Here is a 27903-nt window from a genome sequence, read left to right on the forward strand (position 1 = left end):
CTCAGCAGTTTTATTAACAAATTGATTTCCTTAATTGGGGAGCATAGCATTGCGGTGGGCTCCAGGGCATTGTAATAAGTTTCAATGCTGCAGAAGAAGGACGTTGTCGTTGGACCTGTTTGCTCTGGTTTCCTCGCTTGCGCTGCTCTTGTAAACATCGCTCTGGGTTCCCCCTACCCACACCCAAAATAAATAAATAGAAATGGGGGATCCAGGCTATTGGCTCCTCTGTTGGTGTACTCCACCTCCACTGGAAGCTGCGTTTCCAGGTCAGGCTCATCCTGTGATTACAGGATGCTCATTGCATGCCCCCCAGAAGTCTGTGGGGACACCTCCCCTCATGCCCCCCAGAAGTCTATGGGGACTCCTCCCCTCACATGCGGGGGGCGGTATCAGGGTCTGCCTGCGCCTATCCTTGTTCACACATTCGTTATCACTGTTATTCTTGTTTTGTGACTCTGGGCCCCGTGGAGCCCAGGAGCTCCTGCACACAAGCTTCAGCCTCCTACTGAGCTACCCCGCCACACCCCAGCCAGTGCTCTTGTCCATTTAGAACCTGAGTACAAGGCAGGCAGGATGGACTAACGGTTCACTTACTCCTGTCCCACCTATATCTCTTCATAGGAGGTGGGAGGCATCAGCTGTGCCTGCCTGTGGCGTGGCCGAGCCCCACAAGCAGAATTTTCCTCCAGACTTCTTCCAGGAGATTGGTTTGTTTTTTTTTTTTTTTTCTCTCCCTCCTGGCTGTTGGGCACGACAACGGAAAAGCATGCATTCTGGAATGCAGGCACCCTGCATCGCTGCAGTGCTGGCCTCTGACCCAGGCTACCCCCTCCTGTGTACTGATAATGGTGGCACTTCTACTGTCTGCTCCAAGAAGAGCTGCACTGCAGAAGATGCCCGGTGAGGGGCGGATGCCTGCGGAGCAGATTCCTGTGGCAACTGTCAACGCTGTTTGCCATGCACAGAGATGCACAGAAGGTAGATATGGTCATTACAAAGACACCTACAGGGGATGGAGCTAGGCTACTATAGCTTAGTTCCCTTTGCAAAATGTAGCCCAGAAGATTCCAGAAAGTTCCAAGAACCTTCATTCTCCCTCTTGGAGATCCTGCAGAATCCCGATGAGGTTTTCAAGGCCAAAAATATAGCCAGGATCTGGTCCCTCGTGGGTGGTGTGCTCATTCCAGGAACCCTTGTACGTTGCGTGCGCGAAGTCAATCATTCGGACATCGACTTTGGCAGGGGCACCAGACGGGCTGCCTTGAGTGGTCTCCTGCCCATCGTAGATTATGAGGAGGGAGCTGGAGTAGAAGCGGTAGGAACTCTGGCTCCGGATGACTGTGAGCAGAGCCTGCAGCCTGTGAAGGATGGGCTCCAGGAGCTCTGTGCGTAGGCGGGTTCCATCATGGAGGAACTGGGAAAGGGCTTGCCTGAACCCCTCCTCCGAGAGTTTCCTTCCGTAGTATTTGTCTTTGCAGAGAAAACTCTTCTTAGCAGTTTGATAAACCTTACATTGGAAAAGAGAGAGAGAGAGAGACAGAGAGAGAGAGAGAGAGAGAGACTATGAAGGATTGTAAATGTTAATAATAATAATAAAGCATGCCTTGGGGGCTGGGGATGTGGCTCAGCTGGTAGAGAGCTTGCCTAGCAGGACTGAATCCCCAGTACTGTATAAACGGGGTATGGTGGTACAAGTCTATAAAACCACAATATAAAAGATGGAGGCAGGAGAATCAGGAGTTCAAGGTCACTCTCAGCCACTTAGTGAGTTCAAGGCCAACCTGTTCTAAAACAAATCAAAATTGCCGGTGGTCCAGTGGTGGTTTCACCACAAATTCCCGTAGTATGTGAAGTGATTTCCGGGTGATTTGGGGAAGAATGGTTGAGATGCTTAAGAGACGGTCTTACACATGCTCCAGTGCGACATTTTAAAGTATTCTCTCTGCAGGTCTATCTCTCAGCCCAAGGCCCAAAGATCCTTCATGAACCCGCAGAGGTGACCCTCAGCACACCGCTCCAAGGTTTGGATCGCCCTCTCCTGTGAATTTCCGATGTCAAATTCCAAGTCGTGATTTAAATCTTGGCTTCCGGCAGCCTTCAATTCAGATATTAGCAAACCCAAGCTGGAAAGTTTCAGTAGGAGCCTGAAATCGGGCCAACGGACTTGGAGAGCCAGTTCGATTAAGTTCTCTCTAACAAAGTTTGGGTCCTTTCTCACAGATTTTAAGCATTCAGGGGTGGCTCTTCTAAACCATCCAGGTGAATTGCTCAGAGGTAAAGAAATGGGCTAGACCAGATGTGGGTGGGGCCTGCAGGCAGCCAGTCCTGCTGCTGGGGGCCTGGGAAGCAGAAAGAGGTCCACAGCCCGCCTCTGCAGAGAATGGTTCTTTTCCACAGTCTCAGTTTCCTGCCCTTGCCACGTCTAGGCCATCAGAAGGGAGCAGATAGAAAAGAGAAGTTGATGGGGACCCCATGGTGCCACACCCAGTCCTCAGACAGCTCAGGGGGCAGCAGAGACCGAGACAAAGCCTCAACAGCCAGCGGCCGCCTGTGCCTGTCTGAGGCCTGTCTTGTCTTCATGTTACATAATGTGGTTTTTTGTTTGTTTTTAATCAGGAGGCTATAATAGGCTTTTGGGGAACCGGAGATTGGCTGCTAAATCAGCCTTAGTAAACACGTGGCAGGCGTCACTCTCTAGATAAATCAGGTCACTTGCAGAAGGTTGGAGGTCCGCAGAGAGACTCCATTTACTTCACAAATCATCCTCCTCTGTCCTCTGAGGACCGCATTCCCAGCCTTCCCAGGGACATCTGTGCAATGAATTTATGGACTCAACGTCCAGCTTCAATTAAGGAAAGCGATAACGTTTGCCGTCAAAGCAGAGCCTGGTTTTGTACTGGACAGACACGCCGTCCGGGGTGGATTCTGCCTCTCTCCCTGCAGCCTCTTCAGTACAGAGGTGTGGGACCCCTGGGTTCAGTGGTTCCGACCTTCCTTGGTTAACCTAACCGCGTGGCAGAAAGGCTGAACATAGACAAGAGACTGGCTAAAAGAGCGAGTTGCTGCACCCCACCCGAAGGGGACAGGACTCGGCTCTATTGCACATGTGGGTTCAGTGAGCCACCAGATGCATCTTCTCAGCTCTTCTCCAACCCCTGCCCCCACACTGTCATTGAAAGCCCCTCCCAATATGGGTAGGAGCCACAGGACCGTCGCACAAAGTTTTAGCTGCCCCAAATGGTGAGACTGAGTTTTGGACAATCTTCCATGGTGCTCTTTAAAAAACCAGCGTGTGGGCTGGGAATGCAAGGCAGTGGTAGAGTGCTTGCCTCCCCTGCCAAGCCTCTGGGTTCCATCCCAGCACCATAAAACAAAACAAAACAAAAATAACTTAACGCCCGGGTAATCTCAACACTGCAGAGGAGGAGGCAGGAGGACCAGGGGTTCAAGGTCAGCCCTGGCTACTTGAGGAGTGTGAAGCAACCTGGGCTGAGATCCTATCTTAAAACAAACACCACGACACCCAGCATTTTAGCCTAAAAGGCTTCCTTGCTTGGAAAGTGCCCTAGAGCCTGGGCTCTGCAGGGAAGCAGAGGTGTGGGTGGCAGGCACCCAGGCCTACCAGGATGCCAGCCTCCGACCCCTGCCAGTCGGCCCTCTGCATCGACCTACCTGCATGCCACAGATGCGCACGCCCAGACAGGCTGAAGTACTCTGCGCACACTTCTTCATGTGACGGGCCTTCTTCTCCTCCGATGCATCATCCCCATGCTGCCGGGTCCCCATCTTTAGATCCAGGATGCACGGCTGCTTGTATTGTGACACCACATTTTCCAGGAGCAAGAACCCTGGAAGCACTAAGTCAAGGAGCGCCCCGGCAGGCCCGGGTCATCAGTCAGAGCACCTGAGGTTCCCGCTAGCCCCTCCCTCCTGTTTCCAGCTTTTCCCACGAGCCTGGCTATTAAGACTGTGAGATGTTCACTGGCAGTCTGCTCTAATAAGTCCATTTATTTAGGGGGAGTTTATGAGGACCTTTTCCCATTTTGCTCTGGAGTTGAAATTAAAATGCAGGCATGCAATTCCTGGCAGGCCATGCCCAATTTACATTTTAGGACAGAAAATCACAGGGCTGAGACCTCCGGTCCACTGAATGGGCCGGCACCTTCTGGGACAAGGGGGTTGATGTTCGCCTCGGAGGTAAGTTGAAGGAATATTAATTTCAGCAGAGTCATTATCCTTCAAAAGCTTCTTAGGGATTAGGGCAGCAGATGTGTCATAGTAAATACTGCAAGAGCAGCCGCTGTTTGCAGCAAGCACTGGGGTGTGTGTGCGCGCTTGTGTGTGGCTAAACTGTGTGTATGTGTATGCGCGTGTGCGTGGCTAAACTATGTATGTGTGTGTGCATGCGCACGTGTGTGCGTGTGTGTGGCTAAACTGTGTGTGTGTGTGCACATGTGTGTATGTGGCTAAACTGTGTGTGTGCATGCGTCTGTATGTGCGTGTGTGTGGCTAAACTGTGTGTGTATGTGCGTGCGTGTGTGTGTGTGTGTGTGTGTGCGTGGGGGAGAATAGGAAAGGCCTGCCTCCCCTTAGGCCCCTCCACGGCTCTTGGGCTGCAGGTAGAAACAGAAGCAGCAGAATAGATGTTGGGGTGGGGTCGGGACACAGAGACGTCTTCCTGTCCCTACCGAGCTAGCATCACATTCTCTGCCTCCCCAGTAACCCTGCCCATCTCTCCTGCTAAAGTGCCAGAGACACGCATGCCAGGGCCCACCTTAGCCACTAGCTGGGTGTCCCCACTCTCTCTGAGTTTTCTTTTGAAGGGATCTGATTTCTTCTAGACCTTGGGCTTGTGGGTTCGAACCCTCAAATCACACCACATCTGTTCCTCCCTCCCCACCCCACTTCTCTCCTTGTCCCTGTGTATGTTTGTGAGTGTGTCTGCTGTCTGTCTGTCTGTTTCTGCCTCTCTGTCGTCCTCTGCTCATGCCTGTCCCAGGTATTGTGTGCAGTTGCAAGAGTGGTAAGGATACGGTGCCGTTTGTCCTCTGGGTACTCAGAACACAGGCGGGTCAGGTGGGCTTGGTGACAGTGCAGTCCCCAAGGGTTAAAGCCCCTTCTTTCCACCTGGCTCCCATCCGCACTTTCCTCCTGCGTGCTGAGGTGGCAGTCAGAGCTCAGAAGCACCTTGGCTGTGCTGTGGAGGGAAGCGTCTGAAGACAGCCGGGGCAACAGTAGCCAGAGGCAGGAAGGATGCCTGTGGCTCACTGCTTGGCCTCTCTGGCATGGCCTCTGGCAAAGACCACCCAGACTGCTGCATGGGACTCTCTTACCAAACCACCAGAGATACCACAGGGTTCCAAGAACATCCCTGCCCAAACTGGGTGGGTACCTGACACCAGATCACACCAGGTCCTCTTGGGAGCTTTTCTTAAGTGTGCTACCCTCAGAGAGTTAGAGCCATTTAGGTCCTCTCGGGGGACGAAGAATAGGGATGATGGCGTCACCTGGAATCTCAAGGCTGGGGGGCTGGATTCATGCCCTGGTGCGCGGTTACATCCTTGAGACCTCAGAGTGCTGTACATAGTCCTTACGCACAGAGTGAGAGCCCCCTCTGCCTTTCCGCCCCAGCTGTGACGCTGAGCCCAGAGCTTGATTAGATCTGCGGCTCCTTGGGGAAGAGGCTGTTGTCACTGTTTCTGCTCCCTTTGTTTCCCATAAATGTCTAAAGCCCCAGGGACCCTGGGAAAGGTTAACTGACATTAGCAGAGCCACCCAAGATCGCTCCAGAGTCCCTAGGTCCCTGGGGGCCTCTTTTGTCCCCTGGGACTCACTCTTCTTGTCTCTTCCTCCACAGTTGGCTAAAAAACCCAACTTTCGAGAGAAATTAGGCATACTTCCTCTCCATAAACTATTCCAAGGTTTCCGGCTGCATACTCTCCCCCAGAGACCTGCACGGTCTCAGCAAAGCAGGTATTTAATTAAACAAGCTCTGGACACAAGCCCTGCCTGTGTGTTGGTCCATGAGCTAGAACACGTGTCCACCAACCCCCAAGAAAGGGTAGAAGAGACCTCCCCTTTCTTTGCAACACTGGCTGTTCTAGACCAAGCCTTCATTTCAGTTTCTCATTTTCTTGACACCAACCCTCTGTCCCCTGCTCAGTGGCCCTCACCTTTCCTTGAGTGAGTGTGCCAGCTGAGCCAAGGGACGGGGGCTGGTCCCATTGCTGGCTGGCTGCTGAAGTGTCTGCCAGATGGCTACAGCTCTGGAATCTGGGGAGACCTGGAGAGGCTCCAAGTTCTCCTTCAGTGGGTTGGCGACCAGGCTGAGATGGCCTCTGCTGTCTCTCCGGAGGTGCACCGTGATGGTACCTACAGGACACAGGGCAGAGGAAAGAGCACACAGAGTCACGTGTTGTAAGTTAATGCTGTTGAGATTGGTGGCCCTGGGCCACATCCTTCTCTCCCTAGCTCCTCTCTCAAGAGTCAAGACCAGGGTGGTTCTGCCTGCACCTGATCCCACCCTCCACCCCCTGGAGCTTGCAGAAAGTAGCCTGGGGGTGACTAGGATTGTCTTTATCTCCTTCTTCTACTTTGCTACATTGTTCTAGAACTGGACTCCCACCTGCACTCCCTTCCAGTCACCCCAGGACCAATCCATCCACCGCCAACCTGGGAGACCTCAGAGCTGGTCCTCCAGGAAGGAGCCTCACTGCTCCCCACCTGCAGGGGGCGCCAATTAAGGGAAGCCTGCCCATCCTCTTTGCCCCCTCAGCCGTCTCTTCTAGCCAGCTTCTTCCAGGAAGCCTTCCTGAGGCAGCGGCTGGACTCAGGACTCTCCCCTCAGTCTTTTCCTCTGCCTTTTCCCTTGGTGCACAGCTGTCGTCTTTGGCTGTATACATCAGCCAGCATATGGAGAACTGGGATATGTGTGGTTCTTAGAGAAAACTCTAGAGTCTTTGAGGTCTCCCTAACATGAGGTTTCCATCTCTTGCCACCGCAGCCAGCAATCATGGCAGGAAAACTACTGGCTGTGCCGGTGAGAACCTCCCCAAAGCTTATCTACCACATACTCTGTATTGTCCTCAGACACTGGTGGGACAGAAAGCTATCTGTGCTGGGCATTAGCACTGCACAGTCACAGGCAGTAGAGTCCATGTCGCAGTGGAAGGGCCTGGCCTCCCTCTGTGGGGCTTGGCATCCAGCAGTACCTGGCCGTGCCCGGGTACCACACCACAGACATAGCATCCAGCAGTACCTGGCCGTGCCCGGGTACCACACCACAGACTTAGCATCCAGCCTTACCCTGGTACCACACCACAGACTTAGCATCCAGCCTTACCCTGGTACCACACCACAGACTTAGCATCCAGCCTTACCCTGGTACCACACCGCAGACTTAGCATCCAGCCTTACCCTGGTACCACACCACAGACTTAGCCTCCTGTTCTTTGAGAACAGGGAACTGGTTGATCCTGTCCTCTGCTGTTTCTTTCTTTACCCACTTCTCAGCTTCTTCACCCCCTTGGTGCTGAGGAGACGATCATGGGCAGTGCCCTGATGGCTTCCTGCACTCTCTTTCCCAGTTACTCGGGCCAGTGGTGCCCTGGCAGGGGTGGGAGGGTAAGAGAAGGAAGGTACTTGTTCAGCCATCTGTGCCCCCCCCCCCCCGCTCCATGTATCTGTGGGTGAGTCAGGCACTGCTGTGTTCCAATAGGATTTCCTCTTCCTCTTGCCCTGCATGCCCGAGGGGCTACATTTTCAGGGTGCCCTCAAGCTTGCCTGAATTTCCGCAACAAGTCCCTCGTAAAAACTCTCTCGACCGAGGTTTGTTTCCTACTGACTGGGATGGAGAGGAGGTGGGGTCGTGTTTCTTTGTGTTCAACATTTATTTTCTCCCCAGGCCCCTTGGTCGCCTACCCAGTAGGAGTGGCTATTTTGCTGAGTAGGCAAGGGAGCGCTGCTGATCTTCCTGCCTGCATCCATGCCCAGCCCTTGGGGGCTGTTGTGGACCCTTGTTCCCAGGGTTACTCTGCAGCTCAGCATGCGACTCTCCAGAGTCCTCTACACTAGCCCTGGGCCAGTCCCATCATCTCAGATTCCTAGTGGCCTAATTCTGCAGCCTAGGAGGGACATTCAGTTCTGTTAGACTCCTGAGAAATACTGCTTCTCCTCCACCCCTCCCAGGCCCCTGTATCCTTTAGACACCTCAGCCACAGTAATAACGCTGTTGGCGTTTGCGTTTATCTGACGACGGTGTTCATCCTGAATCGTGCCTGTCATACTCATCCGTCCTGTGCCTGAGAGTGGCCAGCTGGGGACATTGCCTCATCTCACTTGTGACTTCTAAATAACAACACATCATAAGGTGGTGCAGCAGGGCTCAGGGAGTCTGAGCCAAGGTCACACAGCCAGCGTGGGATGGAGTCACTGGCCAGGTGGGCGCTGAAGGGACGTGTTAGAACACATTGCCCAGGACTCCACGGAGTGACAGAGATAGTCAGGCTTTGTTCACCTACGCATGCATGAGGGACACTTCTGCTGTGTTCCCAGAAACACTGCTCTGGCCAGTCTCTTCTGTGGAACCTTCAGGGGAGCCCCATCATCACAGAGGGCATGAGCTCTGCATTTCCAGTCCTGGGTCCTTGGGCAGGAGGTTGTGTTTGTTCCGGGGAGGAGAACCTTCCAGATCTCAACATGAAGCCTCTCTGACTAAAGCGCTAGCGGCCCTGTGCCTGTCCTGGAGGGAGCTTGTGCCCTTCTAGCTGCATAGTGGGTCCAGGGAGCCCCACTAGCCAAAAGCAGTGTCCTCTGGAGTCTCTTAAAGTTCATGCTCCCATCTGGCAGCCCCTGGCCTTTTCTACTTGAGGGCCTATGGTGACATGCCTGCCAGAAAACACAGTTCTCCACGGCTTGTGCCCAAGAGGCCTCCCTAGAGAGATGAGAAATGTGACCTTCCCCTGACTGCTCCAGGCTTCATTCCTGTCTGATCTCATCGGTTCTGAGTGCCTGCATAAATGCCAGCGAGTGGAGGTGCAAAGAACCCCCAACTAATAAAATGCAAAAGTCATTTCCATTTCTCATATTGTCAGGGCCTCACGACGGGCACAGCACAGCGTTCCTGCCGCTCAGTCTTAGCCGCTGATGAACTCACAGTTTGCTGTCTCCTAGCCGCCCCCTCCCGCTCTCCTCTCTCATCCAGCACAGCACTTCCCTGGAGCTGACCCCCTGAGATCTCCCTTGTCAACTGTGCTGGGTTGCCTGCCCCTGACCCAGGGGAACCCAGCGTCTCTGGGGCTTGGGTTGTGTGCTCTACAGTCAGGGCTTAGACTCTGGGGTCCTGAGATCTGCTTCTGAGGCCCTACCAGAGCCGCAGGGCTTGCCCCAGCTCTTCCCATGCACCTCAGCCTGAGGGTCTGCCAGCTGGGAGGACAGAGTGCTTACTGCCACGACTGGCATGCCCAGAGCATCTCAGCGATTTCGGTTTGACCAAGCAGCTTCCTGAGCCTTGGCAGACAGCGTATCATGTGTTTATTTTTAAGCTTATGAGAACATTCACCGCCACCATCTGTAATATGAATCTGGCCAAGCCCTCCACCGACTGAGCCAGAGTGCCTGTCCTCACTCACCCAAGGCCCACAAAGCCGACTGAGCGGCGAGGGACATAGCCCCAAGATGGCAATGCTGCGAGCCTAGCTAAGGTCTACGGTGAACCACTGACACATGACACTTCCTTTTAGAATGGCACCCTAGCCAAAATTCTCCCTGGTGCCATGGTAGGGAAGGCATAGGGTGGGCTCCATAGCGTGTTGCAGCCGCTTCAGAAATGGCCCCTCTTCTCTGAAGAAGCTATTCCTAGGTGGGAGCAGAAGGTTATCTGTCCTACTGATAGGATGTTCTGAGACAGACTGTCTCCTCCCTCCTAGGGACACTCCAGGTGCCTGAGTGGAGGGTGATGGAGCCAAGAACCCACCCTCGAGAGCTAGACATCAGGGCTTCAAATCCCAGCCCAGCATCTCACGGCTGCGGGCAAGCTGTCTCTCCCCATCCGTGTCTGCTTCTGAGAGTTGTGAGGTTTGTGTAAGCCGGGGTGTGGAAACCTCTTGCAACGGCCCAGGGTACTCATGATGGACTGACTGCCTCCACTGCTCTTATTGGTTAAAACCAGCCACCTCCATTCCTGGTCCCAGCTCTCCTGCAGATACCCAAGAGTGAACCGAGTACCCTCCTGGGTTCCTCACATTGCCAGAGAGTGAGTCAGTATTTCTTCATCAAAGTCTGGCATTGGGGTGCCACCCCAGCCCTCTCTTAGGCCAGCTGGTAGTCATCCATTATCCCGGGAGTCAGGAGGTCCTCTGCTCCAGCTCACCCCCACTGCGTTTAGAAGCACCCCAAAGGCAAGGCTGACCTAGATCTTGCGGCGTGGATTGTCATTTAGCTATAACCTTTGGCTCGAGGCGCGGGCAGCCCTTAGTGCGGGGTAGTCTGACCTCCAAGTTCCCAGCTTCGCAGGGGAGCGAGTGAAATGTATCTGGGAGAAAACAGCCTTTGAATGTGCGGTTTTGATCTTTTCCTGGACTAGTGCTACACGACACAGGCCCCTCAGGACGCCGGGCAGAGACTGTCACTCCCAGTCAGTTCCGGGGTGTACCACAAGCTAAGCTAGGGCGTGAGGTAGATTCTGTCTATTAAATGCATTTTCATTTACGGTCTTTTTAACTTACAATGATTATTTGGGGTTGTAACCTTTTTCTAACCAGGGAGTGTTTTGTAACTAGAATTAGTACCCTAAATAGAAGAGCCCACAGGAGGTCTGGAATGGGTGTCTAGGACCTGAGAGCACCCTGTCATCCTCACCAGAGTCATGGCAAGGTAGGAGCCCCTGAGGACCTGAACTGACTCCCCTTTGCCTGTGGCAGCCCCCACAGTCCTTCTCAACGCCAGAGCTGTGCCGAGCAAGCGTGAAATGCTCCCGGCAGGAGTCCACCTCACACCAGGACCTGCTACCCTTTGCTATGTTGAGTTCAGTTACAGAGGGACAGACATTAATTCTAGTGGATTCTCTGACAAAATAAGCAGTGGCCTTGGGAAACTGTGGGAAAGGCCAGGGCAGGCAAGACAGGGGGCTCCAGAGGCAGCCCAATGTCCTCTTCTCTCTCCAGAGACCCAGTGTGAACAAGGTTGAGAAGTCACAGCCAGGCCTGTGGTCTGGTCATGCCTAGCGGACTTTCCCATGATGCCTAGTCCTGACTCCTGACTGGGTCCTGCTCAGCAGGTCTGGAATGGAACCCAGGAGCCCCGATGAAGCCCATGCTTGGAAAGACTACTGCAGATGCATCCGGCCTTCCCATTTGTTCCGAAAACCTGAATGCAATGGGTTTCTTTCTTTTCTGAGCCTTGAACTTGTTGCATAGCCAAGGGTAACCTTGACCTTCTGATTCTCCTGCCTCCATCTCCTGAGAAAGACTACCACAGCTATGTGCCACCACGCTCCAGTTGGTGCACTGCTGGGGATGGAGACCAGGTCTGAATGCGTATTAGGCAAGCACTTTTTGGCAGGTTGAGGCATGTCACTGGTCACTGGTCCCCAGAGAGGGTTTCTGATGGCCTTATTTGTCATAACTGACATCCTTGCAGGTACCATGAAAAACTAAGACTCTTTCGAGGGTCTTGTCCTGGTGTGTTTGTTTGGGGTCACCTGGTCGTCAACTTTGCAGGACCTCATTTACCAACCCCCTAGGGAGGGACTAAACCCCTACCTTTGGATCTGGGCAGGGGTATCAGACAAGGAAGCCAACAGGCACAGCCCTTCCCACAACCACCTTGTGCTTGGCTCCAGGACACGCACTGCAATACTGCAGTTTCCCCAGCTGCACACACTGGAAGGCAGCCTGGCCTTTGCCCTGCCTGTATGGAGTGGGCATGCTAGACTCTAAGCAAGTCATGTACCAGACTCTCCATGTCCGGTCTAGCCTGGGTGTCCAGAGGGAGGCCAAGGAGGACTTACTTGGTCTTATGTTTAGCCACAGTCAAACACGTCACGCTCCCAAAGAGCAGAGTAGAATATGCCATCAGGACCCACTAGGACTGGGCATCCCTCCATACCATTCCCAATGCTTGGATGTGGAGTGACTTGACCTATCCCCAAAGTCATTAACATTCACGATCTTGGAGGAATTCTGAGACGTGCTAGCACAGGGACCCTGGCAGCCGAAAAGAGGACTGTTCTCATACAGCGCTTACACCCCATGCCCACTGACAGCAGCTATGAGTGCTGCCGAGCTTGGACCCCACCACTCACCTTTGTATTGCGGGGTGAAACACCTCATGGCCAGGGGCAGGGACTCATAGAACTTCTGCTCTTGGGAGTTAAGGGGCTTGCAGACTGTGTGTGCATCGTACTGCAGCATGCTCAGGTGGCCGCCAACCTGGTGCAGGAAGGGCTCCAAGGGCACACATACCCCATTGCTCCCCGTGTCGGTGCTGTGCAGCACCACCATGGCACCGGCACCGCCAAGTCTGCCCACAGAAGCAAGAGACAGAAGCTGCTGCCACCACCAGGTGGGCTGTCCGTGGTCCCCGGCTTTCTGTCTTGTGGCCTTTACTGCTGTCCCAGTATAGGTGATTCCTGACAGGCCACTTCTCTGGCAAAAAAAAAAAAAAAAAAAGGAAACAGAAATTATATAGAAAAGGGCATGTGATGGGTGTGTCACCCATGAGCCCTAAACTAAGATGGCGCATAGGCGTGTATTGCTCCTGAAATAATCTGTCACGAGAAACTGTGGTCTGATTCCACAGATGGAGACTTAGAGGGAGACTTTAACCACCTTGTGCCCTTTGAACTTAAATATTAAAACTATCAGACAACCCACACAAATACGAGTTTCCAGGCTCAGGGTCTAGTCCTGACTTGAAGCATCCACCTCTGCGCGGGCGGGGAGAAGCAGAGCTGCTGGGTGCCCACCCCGACAGGATTGCTTTATTTCTCTAGAGCAGCGATATGCTCGAGCAATTTGTGTTCTCTTTATGATTGGCACACACAGCTGACTGCTGTGTGACCTTGGGCAGGTTACCAAGCCCTCTGGGCCTCAGTTTCTCTGTGCGGCAGGACAGGAGGTAGTGTCAGGGGCAGGATTAAGACAAGGACACAGGCAGGTCCCTGAGCCCAGCGCCACCATCTTCTTTGTGCTCCCTAAGTCGGACTTGCCTCACCTGGAACTCCAGAAAACCAGTTTCTAAAGTCATTGTGACTTTATCTCGGAAGAGTGCCAAGGAGACAGTGAGGGGTGGCTCTTCTGTGGAGTGTTTGTCCCCTCTGAGAGGACATTCCCACAGCAGGGCCCTCACCACAGTTATTAATACCCTTCTCCATCTGCTGGACTCCTGGCTACCATGCGACTGGGCAGTACTGGGCATCATTAACCCTCTAATTGACCTTCACTCCAGGCCCTGGGCATGGCTGGCTGGCTCCGCACACGGCACTGCCTAGCACTTTGTTCAGGACCTAAGCTTAGAGAGGCTCGCCAAGCGCCCGGACTGCCAGCATGCCACAGGATGGAAAGTCCAAGTCGGCTATCCCCACACAGGCTCCCCTTCCCTGCCCATGTCCTCCAGGACACAGTGGATTCCTGTTGGAGGGGGAAGGGACGTAGGCTCTGCCTGGCACCTGTACATTTGCTTAGGATGTTGGGGTGGCAGGTGAGGCATTCGGAGAGGTAAGGGCAAAGGTCTAAAGCAAGGGACTAGTCCAGGAACTCCAGATAGAGAGAGACCTCTGGTGTGTTTTGGGGGAGCCTTTCAGGACCCTAGAGAACCCGGGGATGTATGTGGACAGATGAGGGAAGGCCCAAAAACCACATGGGCTAAAGTAATAGAGTTCCCCTAACTTGCACGTCAGCCTGTGGTGACCCACCTGTCCCCAGGCAGTGGCACCCGGAGTAACTAGAGGTACAGCTGTAGAGTTCATTTGTAGCCCCTCCCAGAAGGAGGCTGAGCGCCTGTCTCACACTCGTCTCCCTGGGGCCAAGTGTGGCTCTCAGATGCCAGTTCAAGCCTGCCAACACACGCTGACTGTTTCCATGTCCTTCCTCACTTCCACACACATAGCACTTGCTGTGTGTCACGTAACATTTGGGGTATTTTAATTGGTGCTACCAGCCCACTTTCCAGCTGAGGAAACTGAGGCATAGAGAGGTCAAGAGGCTTTCCCGTGTGTACCAGCTGGTGTGAGAAAAGCAGGGATTTGAACCAAGGCCTGGGAGCCCAGCCTGTGCTCACCGGCTCCCAGCTCGCTTGCGGCCAGAACTGTTGCCATCAGATGCCCTTTTCTGCTTTAAAAGTCAGGAAACTGAGGCACAAAGAGGCTGGGACTTGGCCAGAGCCACCTGTAAGACAGGTGTTTCTGGGACAAGCTTGACTGTTCCCCAAACCTAGACGGTCCCTGCACCTCAGTAGGAGAATGTGCCTGTCCTGGTGGGGTGGTTGAACCACTCCCCCTGTGTAGGGGGGTGTCTCTGTCAACAGAGACTTCCCTGCCTCAGCCTGCTGCTCCTTCCTGTCCCCCCAGAGTTGAGAAGCTCGGGTCTGGCTACACCTTCTCTGGGAGTAGGAAGGTCCCTGCACTCCGGGGCAGAGCCATGGCCCTGCGTCTGGGGTTTAGGGCAGTGATAGTCTCCTCAAAGCCAGCCTGTCTTTGAGAACACTGCACTTGACGGCCAGGTAAAGTGAGGGACTTGCTGTTGCAGGCCTTAGATTTTAGGTCAAGTAACTTCTCAAGGTTGCTCTGTTCTGGGTCGGGCAGTCTGCAGTTCTGAGGCAGCTGGGAAGAATGGCAGAAGAGCAGGGGTCAGCTGCAGAGTGGGCTCTGCTCCTCAGAGGCGGGACCTTGTGTTCCCAAGGAGTCTGAAGTTTTTCCTTTTGTATGTGGCCTGCAGCCCTGTGGGTCTGCGGTGGAGGTGGCCTCATTTTCCCAAGTCTTTCCTGAAGTCCCTGATGACTAGCTGTAACTGCCTGGGCCTTACATTTAGGCCCACAGGCCTCTTCTTCCTGTGATCCGTCATGACACCGCCAGCACACGCACGCATGCACACACACATGCACACACACACAGACGCGCGCACACACACACGCTCACTGAGGCAGAGGATGAGCTGGTAATAGACACGAGTGTGTTTTACTGCCTACTGCCATGGCCTTGTCACGAGGTTCAGAGGACGGAGCCTGCAAGACTCTGTGGACTCTCCACGTGGGCATCAGCACGAGTGACTCCCCAGATGACTGAGTTAGCTGGGATGCAAGGAAGTCAAGAAGGTTGCCTGAGGGGACACCCCCCCCTTCTGATACACCTTCAGGAGACCCTTAGCTGTCTGGAAAGAGACGGTTTCTCTAGTCCACACCTCTCCCTGAAGCCCCACGGTCCCCATTCCTCGCCTTCTTCTCCTGAGCCCTTAGGGAGATCAGAAAGGCAAGGATACAAGAGCAGACAGGAGTTGTGGAGACACCCCCAGCGAGAAGAGGCGCAGTTAGGAGCTGCCCCTTGCCCCAGAGGTGGACAGGTGGCCCTGCTGCTGTCCCTCTGGCGGGGTCATGTCCTGGAGGAAGCAGCACTGGGCCCCACTCCAGCAGCCTCAGGGCTAACTTGGGCCTCTAGGGTGTGGCTGCGAGGCCGGTAGTGAGTAAGGCCATGGCTGGCCACATGAGGACAAGCCCTTCCCTGCAGCCCTGTGAGGCTGGACGGCAGCCAGCCTGCCTCTGCTGGGTTGGGGACACTCCCTGTTCTGAGGGTGGCGACAGCAGGCCTCCATCGGCAGTGAGGACCCCAGGACTCCCCAAAGCCCTCCTCACCAGGCCACCCTAGCATGTGTAGGTCTCTGGGAGCCTGGCATTTCCCAAGCATGCATAAACACTATAATTACCAGTGAACAAATTCATTTAAAGGCGTTTATCGGATTCCTAGAGGTTTTTGCCTTCATTTGTTTTCTCAATCAACAGATACTAGCGGTCTAATGAGTGCTACGTGGTTACTGGTAGGGGAGAATTATGATGAAAAATGAGTGCTTTCGGCTGGAGGTGGGGAGTATAGCTCAGGAACGACAGAGAGCACAACACACGAGGACCTGGGTTCGAGTTCCAGCACCACAAATAGACACTGTTCTCTCACATGGAAACAAGGTCGACCTGAAAGTGCATGCGTGGTGCGGGGGCCAGGAGGGGTGGCGTGGATTAGGGCCGCCACACGCACACCTTGAATAGCACAACGAATCCTATTTATTTGTACAGTTAACGGGAGTCCTTATGGAAGGCTAAGGGGGCTTCTGCATTGGGCTGAGAGGCATAAGTTGGGGTGTCCAAGAAGTGACCAGGAGCAGAGGAGAGGTTTGGCTTAGCCTTGAGGAACTTGACGAGGACCTGCTGAGGGGGTGCTTGTGAAAGGAGGGAGAGACAGGGCAGGAGAGGGCAGGAGAGGGCAGGAGTGGGTGCCTGGAGGAGAGGGATGCTAGGCCAGGCTTATGGCTGCCTAAATGGTCAATGGAAGGGGCTGAAGAGGGGGAGTCTGGCCTTGTCTGCTGGGGGGCAATGACCTGTAATCCCAGCCCCAGGGAAGCAGAGGCAGGAGGGTCCCTGGGATGTTCTGGCCAGCCAGACTAGTCAAACTGGAGAGATGCAGGCTTAGTGCGAGAGCCCGTTTCAAAAAATAAGATGGCTGCCAGGCATGGTGGCCTTTAGTCCCAGCACTCAGGAGGTGGATCTCTGAGCGTTCAAGGCCAGCCTGGTCTACAGAGTGAGTTCCAGGACAGCCAGTGCTATAGGCAGAGCCTGTCTCAAAATGAAGAAATAGGTACTCTAGGGATGGTTCAGTGGTTAGGAGCACTTGCTGCTCTTGTAGAGGACCCAGGTTCCCAGCACCTACATGGTGGCAACAGCCATCTATAACTCTACTTCTGGGATCTGATGACCTAATTAAACTTTGCTGGTGCCAGGCATACACGTGTAGCAGGCAAAGCCTTCGTATTCACAATTTAAAAAAAAATGAAAAATAAAGTACAGAGGTGATTAAGACACCTGATATCACCCCCTGGCCTCCATGTGTGCACACACCCCCATACATACACAAGTGCACAAATCACATACATACACATGTGTGCATGTGTGCTTGCACACACATACACACAAGCTTGCTGGGCCTTAGTTCAACCTGGGAAGGGGACAGTCCCACTCAGATTATGGAGGTATTGAGGCCTGCATAGAGACCACATCCTAAAAAAAAAAAAAAAAAAAAAAAAAAAAAAAAAAAAAAAAAAAAAAAAAAAAAAAAAAAAAAAAAAAAAAAAAAAAAAAACCCTCAGGTGTGGGGGAAGGGCCCTCTGTGAAGGACATTATTAAGAAAGAGACTGCAGTTAGGCCCAGCAGGCCACACAATTCAAAAGCCAAGTGGTCTATGGTCTGCCCTCTGTCTCCAAAGCTCTAACATACATTTCACAGGCCTCTCCGAGCAGGCGCTTCGGGACAAGTACCATTCAATGCCCTTGTGATGCCTGAGGGAACATCTTTTTAATCTATTAGAGATGAGAGGACCCGAAACCCATTTAAAACCGCTTAGGTGGTAATGGGCAGGAGAGTTTCAGAGCTCCCCACGTGGCTGAGGGCCGTGCATTATCTGGGCCCATCCAGGCCAGGAAGGCCGAGGCTTATGTTTCCAGAAGGGGAATTAATGGCGTTTGCAAGTCCATTCTGAAACAACTCAGGGGCCCTAGGCCTGTGCATCATCCCCTTCCTGGTTCCCTGACTGGGTGGGATCAATTCAGAGAGCGCTCTGGGGAGCTGCACACTTCAGCTTCCAGGTCGTGACTGAAACATGTCTGCAGAGAACAGCCGTTTCCCAGGATGGCAGGATTTCCGGGCTCTGGGGGCCATGCGCCCCATCCTTCAGCCTTATTCCCACACCAAGTTCATTCTCTGAGGGGGGATTTCCCCCTCTTTTCCTCTTAACGTTTAAAATCTCCCAACATTCCTTCAGCTGGAGAGCCGAATACAATTTTAATACCGTGATTATTGGTTCGGAAGCCCTTCAGCCTCTGACAAACGTTCTCAGCAGCTCCTGCAATGTTCTGAGCTGGCTTCTGAGACGGCAGGAGGCAGGCGAGGCTGGGGCACTCTCTCCCTCACCAGTCCCCTCCCGCAGGCTTTGCTGCACTAAGCTGGGCCCAGGACCCTGGACACTGTTAGCTAAAACCCAGGGCATGTCTCCAGCCCCCAGCCCCTTCCCCAGACCTGGCGCCTTTCTCCACGTAACAGGATCTGTTCTGGGCTGGGGCAAGAGGTCTGTGTGCCGAAGATAGGGTTTGCCTGCAGCTAGCATGACATTGTGTGGTGGAGACAGCAACAGATCCTGTTCTGCTGGTATTTGGGTTTGGTTCTGTCTTTGAGGAGGGGTCCAGGCTGGCTTTGAATTCATGATCTTCCTGGTTTCACTTCATGCTCATGCTTTTGAGACAAGTATCGTTCAATGCCCTTTTGATGCCGGAAGCAGCATCTTCTCAATCCATTAGAGATGAGAGGACCCAAAACCCATTTGAAACCCGTTGGGTGGTAATGGCAGTGGAGTTTCAGAGTGATGGGATTGCACGGGGTGCTACCATGCCAGATTTATGCCATGCTGGGGACTGGACCCTGGGCTTTGTGAATACCAGACAAGCATATTTCCCAGTCTCCAGCAACAGCTGTAAAGGTCAGAACACAAGAATCAGGCAGAGCGTGATGTGTGTGTGTGTGTGTGTGTGCGTGTGTTTGCATGCGTGTGCTGCATGTGCGGTGTAGTTGTGTTCCTTCCTACCAGAGTCCTGCTCTGTCCCTCTCTGGAGGGACTCTTAGGGAGACCTGCGAGCACACCTTGCAAGTCCCCAGCAGAGGGCAGCAGCATCTATGCCGATGCCAGGAATGCCCAGAGGGGGATTAATGCTGTCTGAAAACTAAAACCAGCACCCTCTCTACATCCAACAACAAGCAGGCATAATCTTGGGACATCCTGAGTTTGTCTGGACCTGTCCCCAAGTTCATCGGTTACAGCTGAAGTTCCCCTGCCCCACTGGGAATGTCTTTAAAAAGCTCCGACGTCATCTAGACTGGGTTCTGTCTCCTCTTATGGCCTCCACTGCTACTTCTCCAGGGCCAGGGGCCAACAGAGGCTGAGAAATGGCTCTGCACAACGCAGGCGGACACAACACCTAATGCTGTCCCAATCCTCACGCCCCTCCCCCACCAGCCTACAGGTTCCCTTCCTTAACAACCAATGTTCATAAAGTTTATTGCTGTTCCCAGCGGCAGCTAGCGAACAAGACAGCAGCCATAAGGGCTTTTCTGCCTGGGAAGGATTTATTTAAGTGCCCTGCTCAAAGCAGGAGGGGCTACTGCTGGCCTCAGAATGCAGCCAAGAAGAGGACAGAGGATACAAGGAGCAGAGAAGGGTTTTTCTCAGGTTCCTGATAGAGTACGGTGGGGTCTGAGTGCAAGAAACCCCCATAGGAGGGACTCCTACCTCAGACCCCCCATCGTGACTTCAGATCCCTTTAGTGTTAATTGCTGTTTGTGAGGTAAGTGTGGCAAGACTCCGAACAAGCGTGCAGAGCCAGGCGCGGGCTGCGCGAGAGTGGCTGGCAGATTCCTTTGCGTTTTCCCGTAGGATCTTTCGTAAGGAAAAATTACAAAACTGGTAGCTTAAAAAAACATAGCTAAAAAAAAAAAAAAAACACATAGCTAAGCTAGGCATGACAGCTCGTGCACACACCTGTGGTCCCCGAGCTTGGGACGCGGAGGAGCATCTGGAATTCAGGGCTAGACTTGTCTACATGCTAAGTTCAAAGCCAGCCTAGGTGACAGGAGACCCTACTTCAAGGGGGTGGGACTGGATACCCCCTCCCATAACTCCATGTATGATCCTGAGAGCATAGGGCTGGCTCAGGTTCAGGTCTTGGAGTCCCTAAAGAGCCTGCAGGAACTATGGAGATGGGGGTCCCCAAGATCCCACCCTGGTCTACAGTAGCAGAGATCTCCAGTCTTGGTAGTGATGTGGCTCCATCTCCCACGAACATCTCTAAGTGGTACCACCACTACCCTTCTGCTGGGTGTCCCCGCCCCCAGGCACTGATGTCACCCAACCCCATGGCCCCAACCAGGAAATAAGGTGGGGCAGATGGGACAGGACATGCTGATCCCTGTCTCAAAAGAGGGACTTTCCTGGATGTGTGCCTCTAGGAAGGTTTAACCTGGTATGGAGGAAAGTGGCTGGCTCCAGCCCTTCACCTGTAACCCACGGCCACCACTGCAGACCTAGCTTGCCCATTTGTGGGCCAGGGGGAGCATAGTAGTGCACCCCAAAATAGGGAGAGAGGATCATGCTAGGGAGATGGGAAGATCGTCTCCTGTCCAATCGTTGCTTGTCCCAGCCTCTACCACCCCAGCACAGACACACACACACACACACACACACACACGCACGCACACACACGCACGCACACACACGCACGCACGCACATGCACACACCCAAGCACAATTCAAGCCACCAGCACTTCCAACAGGCCTATATCACCTGGTGATCCCAGCCAGCCTGTAGGGAGGCTACCCTATAACAGGAACAGGCCTGTGGCCTTGGCACCTTCCTGTCCACCATCAAGGGCTCAGCAAGCTGGTACTTCCCCGCCCTTCAAGGCAGCACTCACCGGAGCCTTCTTCCGGGGGTATTGGGTACTCAGTAGGGACACTCGCTTCTCAGTGTCCTCTGTCTACAAGCGTGGGACAGAGGCCTGACCCAGCTCAGTACTCTGCACTGGAGTCCGGGTGGAGCTTTCTGCCCAAGAGAACTAGGCTGCCAGTGGCCTGGGTAGGGGAGGCCACCTGATCCCCTGGGGCTGGTATGCCCAGCTGTCAGCTGGGTGTCCGCAGCTCTGGAGCAGGGCCAGGGGTCTGGGAGGGAGGAAAAAAGGCTGGTGTGGGGGAGGCAGACTAGGAAGAGGGGGAAAGAAGAGGAGAGAGGTTGGGAGGAGGAAGTAGGGAGAGAATTTAGCTCAGCTACCTTGAAGAGTGACTGGCTCTAAGCACAAGGCACTAATCACTACTGGGACCCTGATTACTTATTAAAAACATATGAATATAAATGCATATATATGCATATATATGTACACATATGCGTGCATGTGTGAGGACACACACACGACATGACATGCCTCTGGTGGGTAAAGTGAAACTTGGGTTTCAGGGATGGAAGGAACTCCCATGTCAGGCAAGGCAGCAGGTGCCTTTCCCCACTGAACCATCTCACTTGCCCTTTACTTGTTCTGTGCTGAAGTAGAACCCAGAGTCCCGTACACAGTTCACTTGCAGCCCTACTGTGTGCTTGCAGCCCTACTGAGTGCTTGCAGACGCGCTGCCCTGCTGAGCGCCTACAACTCTGCTGAGCGCTTGTAGACCTACTGAGCACTTGCAGCCCTTGTGTGCTTGCAGCCCTACTGCATGCTTTGTAGACCTACTGAGCACTTGCAGCCCTTGTGTGCTTGCAGCCCTACTGCATGCTTTGTAGCCCTACTGCGTGCTTGCAGCCCAACTTTGTTTGTTTCATTTTCTATAACTGTTCAGAATGACGGACAAGACTGGGCTAGACCACATCCTCTCTTCCACCTGGCTCCCCTGTTCCCACCCATTCCCAGTCACCTCCCAGTAGGTGGCCTCTAGCTGTGGCTGCTCAGAGAGCTCAGTCCCAGAGTGAAGCCATCCATCCCTCAGCCTATCAGCATGCAATTGCCTGTCAGCACTATTGAACATGCCATGGTCCTAGGCTTTCTGCTGGGCTGCTCAGGTCCTGACAGACAAGCCTGGCAGAACAGAGGCTGGGGACACAAAGGGACAACAATTGCAGAAAGGGACACTTGGGTGGGGAGACAGGGGCCAAGAACAGACCATCTGACTGAAGGAGAAAAGGGGCAACGGGAAGAGGAGGGGAGAGGATGGCTGTGGCTGAGGGAGGACTGAGGGCACTGAGGGCCTAGCCAGGGCAGGGTGGGCAGCAGGGGGAAGCCAAGGTGACCGGAAGTGATGGCAGCTGGACAGCAGCAGACCTCAGGCCCAAGTGGAGGAACCAAGGAGCTAGAACACATTACTCCGGAAGTCAGGAGCAGACTTGCAGTGAAGGTTGGCTCTGCTCTGAAGGCTCACAATGGGAGAGTGACCACAGCTGTCCTCCCAGTGGCCTCAGAGTGGCCCAGGAGGGGTGGAGGGATACAAGTGGGCTGAGGAGGCTTGGTGACGTCTACTGATTCTCTGCCCAGGGAGAGACAGTGTGGGCTGAGGGACAGACGGACAGATGGACAGACTTCAGGGCTCGGTGACCCTGGGTCAGCTTTGCTCTGTCCTTCGGGTTGCTCATGCCACGCCCCTCCTAAGGCCTGGCTTGCCAGAGATAATCATCTGACATATGGCCATAAGGGTCCAAGCCGCAGGGAAGCCTAGGCAGCCTGAGGGGATCCCTTCCTTCCGCCCTTTCCCCATCTCTACCCAGGCCTCCCCGTGGCAGACCAGAATGGTCCCCACCACAGGATGACCTCTGGTTGAAAGTGGGATGGGCCAATTAGGGGTTGATCCGAAAAGTAAAGGCTGATCTTGGCCTGACCTTTATCCCTCGCACTTAAAAACAACAAACAAATGAACAAAAACACAAATTGGGCAATTGGTTCCATGTATGCCAGCCTGAGGTGGCATTTTCCAGAGACGTGAGGCTGCTCAGCTGGGCCCTACCCATTGCACAGCTCTGGTTACCATCCTGGTTTCTTCAGTCTCCTCTGTCCCCTTGGCTGCTCTCTCCTGCCTATTCTGGGAACCCTGAAGCCACCCAGGACCGAGCACCCAGTTCCTTCAGGGTCTAGAACCCTGAAGCCACCCAGGACCGAGCAGCCAGTCCCTTGAGGGTCTAGAACCCTGGAGCCACCCAGGACCAAGCAGCCATTCCCTCGAGGTTCTAGTACCCTGGAGCCACCCAGGACCGAGCAGCCAGTCCCTTGAGGGTCTAGAACCCTGGAGCCACCCAGGACTGAGCATCAGTTCCTTGAGGGTCTAGAACCCTGGAGCCACCCAGAACTGAGCATCAGTTCCTTGAGGGTCTAGAACACATGAAGCTTCCCACCCAAGCTGGTGGCTAGCGAGTGGCTGAGTCTGGACTCAAACCCAGGTCTTGAGGAGGCCCACTGCGTGCTCCCTGTTGTTCTGAAAAGCCAGGCCCAATCTGCTTTCTTTCTTATCTAATTAACACTGTCAGGACCCACCGTGCAACAGAAAGACACAGTTTTACCAAACAGCAGAGCCGGGTGTGGGAGCTTCTATTACGTAATCAAGTAGGACACTTTATTTCTGTCCTTGGCCCGGCCAGGCTCTCTCTGTGCCATTTTTCCAAAGCCCAGCTTCACTTCTGAGATGCCTGCTGTTCAGCCTCTCTCCAGGACCTCCGTCCACCCATAGTCCCCTCCCCCAGCCATCCCCAGCTCTTTGGTTCCAGCACTGATGTCAGCCCTGACTTGCACAGCACCGGCTCCTGGGGACCACTGTGTTGATGCCACCTTTCGTGGTGCTGGGCTCACATACCCTCCCCTGTTGGCAGAACCATTCCTCCGAGGCACAGGGATGGGCTGGCCCCTCTGTGGCAGGCTGGACGTCCCCTGCCGTCACCTTCCCTAGCCCTCCACCCATCATCAACCACAAACATTTCTCCAGTTGCTGTTTCCTCGCCAGGCCCACCCACCTCCTGCTGCTCAGAGTGACCTCACTCTGCTGGGCTCCCACACCTCCAAGCCACACACAGCCTCTCCCTATTCTCAGAATAAGGTCTCAATCCTTCTGCAGTGGCCAGCCCTGCCAGCCTCAGTGGCATCTCCTTGCTTGCCCAAGTCCTGGCCCTATCCCCTCTGCTCCCTCTGACCCCAGTGCCCTTCCCTCACCCCTCACCTCTCTGCCTAGATGGCTCCTCCTTATTCTGTAGATTCCAGCTAAGAGTCACCCTGGGAGCCTTCAACCTCCTGATAACCTGTGCCCTGTTCGTCCCTTCCCCTGGCAGGAATGGGGGTGGGGGGTGGGCGCTGCTCAGCACTGGAGCACCTGTCCCAGGGCCAGCTTTCCCGAAGGTGTTTTCTGAGTGACTGAGGGAATGAATGAGTGAATGAATGAATGAATGAATATGTGGATTCGTTCTGGGTTCTGGCTTCTTCATGTCTGGCAAGGATGGGAGAGTACTTTTCTCTCCTTGCTTCTGGTAATTGAGGCCCCAGGCTAGGTCATCACAGTCCCGAGGTGTCCCTCTGTACTGGCTGCCCCTTCTCTGTTCCCATGACCCAGTGTTCCAGCTCTCAGAACAACATCATCCGTATCCAGGACGTGTCATCACCCTGTCTTGCCTCGTAAACATGGGTGGTTGCTGACCTGCCCGGAGTTCTGGTAATGCCCCTCCTCCAGCCGTGTGTGGGCTGCACACCTGGAATCCCAGCACTTGGGAGGCAGAGGCAGGAGAACCGGAATACAAGCTCACCCTAGGCCAACCCAGGACACAGGAAACCTGGTATCAAAAGCAAACAAACACTACCAGCCTTGGCTAGGCACACCACCCCCAGCAGGGCACACCCATTCCTGTATCATGCCACCAGGATCTTTCCTTTTTTGAGGGGGGGTGGTTTTGAGACAAGGCTTCTCTGTGTAACAATCCTGGCTGTACTGGAACTCACTCTGTAGACCAGGCTGGCCTAGAACTCACTAAGATTCACCTGTCTCTGTCTCCCGAGTGCTGGGGTTAATGGCGTGCGCCACCATTGCCAGGTGCCACCAGGATCTTTACAAAGCTAGCATGAAGTCCACTTGAGCCTTCACAGAGAGGAGACGTGGAGGCCAGCGGTCTGCCGTGCTCCCCACCAGTGCCCGAAGACCTGGACAACCAGGTGCCCAGCCCCAGCGGGAAACATCCAGTCTGGGTATTGAGCTCTGCCCCAGAGCCTGCAGGGCTCCTGCAACAGTTGCATCACCAAGACCTCCTGGGATCTAGACGGCCTCACCCCCACCTGTTCCAACAAACCCAAGTGTCCACAAACTGCAGATCAGGGGCATTGGACTCTCAGATTGAGGATCTGCCTGGGAAGCACTTGGATCCCCCCCATGGGTTATAGCATGGCAGGCCAGGGGTGTGGTGTGTGTGTGAAGGAGAGGCCCGGTTCTGGGAGAGGGAGGGGTTAAAGACATCTGCATTCACACCTGCATCCCTGGGTGAGTTCCAGCTGGGGTGGGGAGCGAGACGGCTGCTCTGGGCCTCACCTGACTCTCCCACTCCCACAACCCCCTGAGGTGAGGCCTCAGTCTTTTCAGCTGATGAATCAGGCAGAGACCTCCTGGTCCAGTGGGTTGGTGATGGAGCCAGGCTCTGAGTCCCACCTCCCAAGCCCTATCTTACTGTCATGAGCCCAGAGTCACATAAAAATACCCTCAACTGGGCATGGCATCTCATCCCTGTAATCCCAGGACTCGGAAGGCTGAAGCTGGGGGATTGCCATGAATTTAAGGCCAACATGACACAAACAAAAACTATAAAACCCAACCAATCAGCCACCAGCGCTCCACAGGGGACCGTTAGTATGGAGCCAGCAGGTTACTGTCCTGGCTTCATGAGCCACCGCTGGCCTGGAAGACGCTCTGGGCATGCGGCTGCAGTGGGCTTGCCAGGAACACTGAGCACACATGTGGGGTAACGGGCCTCCGGCTGAGGCAACACTGAAGACCTCGGTCTCTGATTTCCAAACCGAGGCAGCTCTCAAGAGAGCGGTCCCTGTAGCTCTTTAACCCACGGAAGAGCCAGCAAGCGTCCCCGAGGACCTGATTAAATTACAGCTGGCAACATTGCTATAATGTCCCTTGGCTCGTAAGCAATCCATGAGGAGTGTTTGTGAGGTCTCTATGGTGGCCAAAAGCCAAGACCATCTGTCGCTAAAATTCCTTCCAGGGGTTGTGGAGCTTAAACAATGTTCACCCCTTCTCTTGAGCTGTCTGTCCCAGGGACAAACTGAGGCAGGAATCTGCTGGTATAGTCTAGTGGGCCAATGAGATTTCTGGGCTTCCTTCCAGACCACAGATGAAGGGTTACTTACAGGGGTGTAGGTGCTCCCCACAAATGGCTGCACCCAGAAAGCTTTTACCCAGCAGGCAGGAGGGTTGCCTCATGGATGCAGCCCCTCCTCTAGGCTCCCTGGCCTATGCACTGGAACCCTTCCCCCTTGCACGCAACTGGTGGTAGGCACCACGGGATGGTTAGGGATGGTCAGGTGACTTCCCACCCTCTGTGAAAGCTGTGAACAGTCAGCAAGCCAGCTGGGATGATTCTTTTGCAAGAGCACAGCTGAACTCCCCAAGATGGCAGCTGCTTGGTTCACAACACAGAGGCAGAGGCTAGCCCCAGTGCTTTGCCTCATCCTTCAGCTAATAGCTGAAATCTTTTTTCTTTCTCTTTCTTTCTCCTTCTCTCCATGTGTTTAAGTTTGTGCTGTGTGCACACACACAGACACACACACACGCACGCACTTGCATGCATGTGGGTGAGTGTAGAGGCCAGAGGACAACCTCGGGGGTCCTTCCTCAGGTACCACCAACACTGTTTCTGTCACTAGCCTGGAACTGCTAAGTAGGCTAGGCTGGCTGAGCCGTGGGCCCTGGGACCTGCCTATCCGCATCTCCAGGCCTGGGAATACACACGTGCACCACCACACCCCGCTTTTTTTTTAAACCTGCGCTCTGGTATTGAACTTGTGAACTTGGGTGTCATGCTCAAGCGCTTCACCAACCAACAGATCAGCCCAGCTCCTGTCACACCCAGGGAGCCCAGGCTTGTGCAACTCGGAGGACCTTGGCTTCCTCAGCCTCAGGTTGGGCCTCCTGAGTTCAGAGACTCACCCCCCACATCTGGCTTTTTCCTCTTTCAGAGTCCAGGACTGCACCCCATCAGAGGAGGTTGCCATTCCCTGGGCTATATAGGAGAGGGAGGGCTGCTGCCCCAGGGCATCTTTCTGCCTTGATTTTTTTAACAGCTTCGTTGGCTTACTGCCTGCACAGAGCTCTGCAGAGAGAAAGTCCCAGAATATCAGAGCCGCAGCGCCTCGGAGGCCACCTGCTTGGTCCTTTCATTTCACAGGGGAAGAGAGACAAAGGACTCTGCAGAGAGATGAAAGGATTCCGCTGGGCTTCTTGGTGGCCAGAGGAAGAATAGAACTTGTCCCAAGTCCCAGCCACTGCCAGTTCCTTTCACTGCCTGGGTTAGACTGTGGAAGCAGAGGCTGGGGTGCAAATTCCTGCCTCTGACCCTCACTGACCATGAGACCCACCGTGGACAGGCACCTCAACCTCACGAACCCTCAGTTCCCTGATCTGCAAAGCGGGGTGACTTTCTTAGGGATATTGTAAAGAGCGTTCTGGGTAGGCACTGACACGAGGACCCCCACGCTTTACCTGTTTCTGCTGTGACTGGAAGTGGTGATCCACGCAATACGGATGTTGGGAGTGGCAACAATATGGTGGTCACATATTCTAACCCTCTATTCAGTTCATGAGTGACAAGTTTGGTCACAGTACATGTTCACTGAAGCTGGGATTCTCTCTCAAATCCAAGACACATGAGGGGTGTGAGAGAGACTGATCTACTTACCATAAAGATTCCCGGTACAGGCTTCCCAGGACCCGCAGCATAGAAGTGGTGAGGCCTTGAAGTTCGTGTAGGAGTCTCCAGACAAGAAGAGAGTGAAGCAGGGCTGGAGATGTAGCTCAGCTAGCAGAAAGAGTCCTTCTGCCTAATGTGCAAAAAACAGAGTTCAATCCTAAGCAGCTCTTAAACTGGCATA

The 27903-nt window shown here is 54.0% G+C and overlaps 1 protein-coding gene across 1 annotated transcript; it reads right to left on the reverse strand.

Annotated features, from left to right (window-relative positions):
* Positions 1–15: 15 nt before the first annotated feature.
* Ip6k3 (inositol hexakisphosphate kinase 3) lies at positions 16–27903 on the reverse strand. The gene is made up of 6 exons (XM_050139035.1): positions 27711–27903; positions 12305–12647; positions 6177–6375; positions 5037–5200; positions 3676–3851; positions 16–1510 (listed from the first exon to the last, which is right to left on the reverse strand). The coding sequence occupies exons 1-6, from the start codon at positions 27711–27713 to the stop codon at positions 1091–1093; spliced, it is 1305 nt and encodes a 434-aa protein (XP_049994992.1). The 5' UTR covers positions 27714–27903; the 3' UTR covers positions 16–1090.

The sequence above is a fragment of the Alexandromys fortis genome, unplaced genomic scaffold, assembly GCF_014885135.2.
Source record: "Alexandromys fortis isolate MF-2015 unplaced genomic scaffold, M_Fortis_MF-2015_v1.1 scaffold_9, whole genome shotgun sequence".
Lineage (NCBI taxonomy): Eukaryota > Metazoa > Chordata > Mammalia > Rodentia > Cricetidae > Alexandromys > Alexandromys fortis.

Excerpts from the sequence above, each read along its gene's own strand:
- Ip6k3 (XM_050139035.1), bottom strand. Across the intron at positions 5,201-6,176 it reads GCACACTCACTCAAGGAAAG|CACAGCCAAGGTGCTTCTGA; the intron begins GTGAGGGCCACT and ends TTCCCTCCACAG. Across the intron at positions 3,852-5,036 it reads CCCAGAGGACAAACGGCACC|GGTTCTTGCTCCTGGAAAAT; the intron begins GTATCCTTACCA and ends TAGTGCTTCCAG.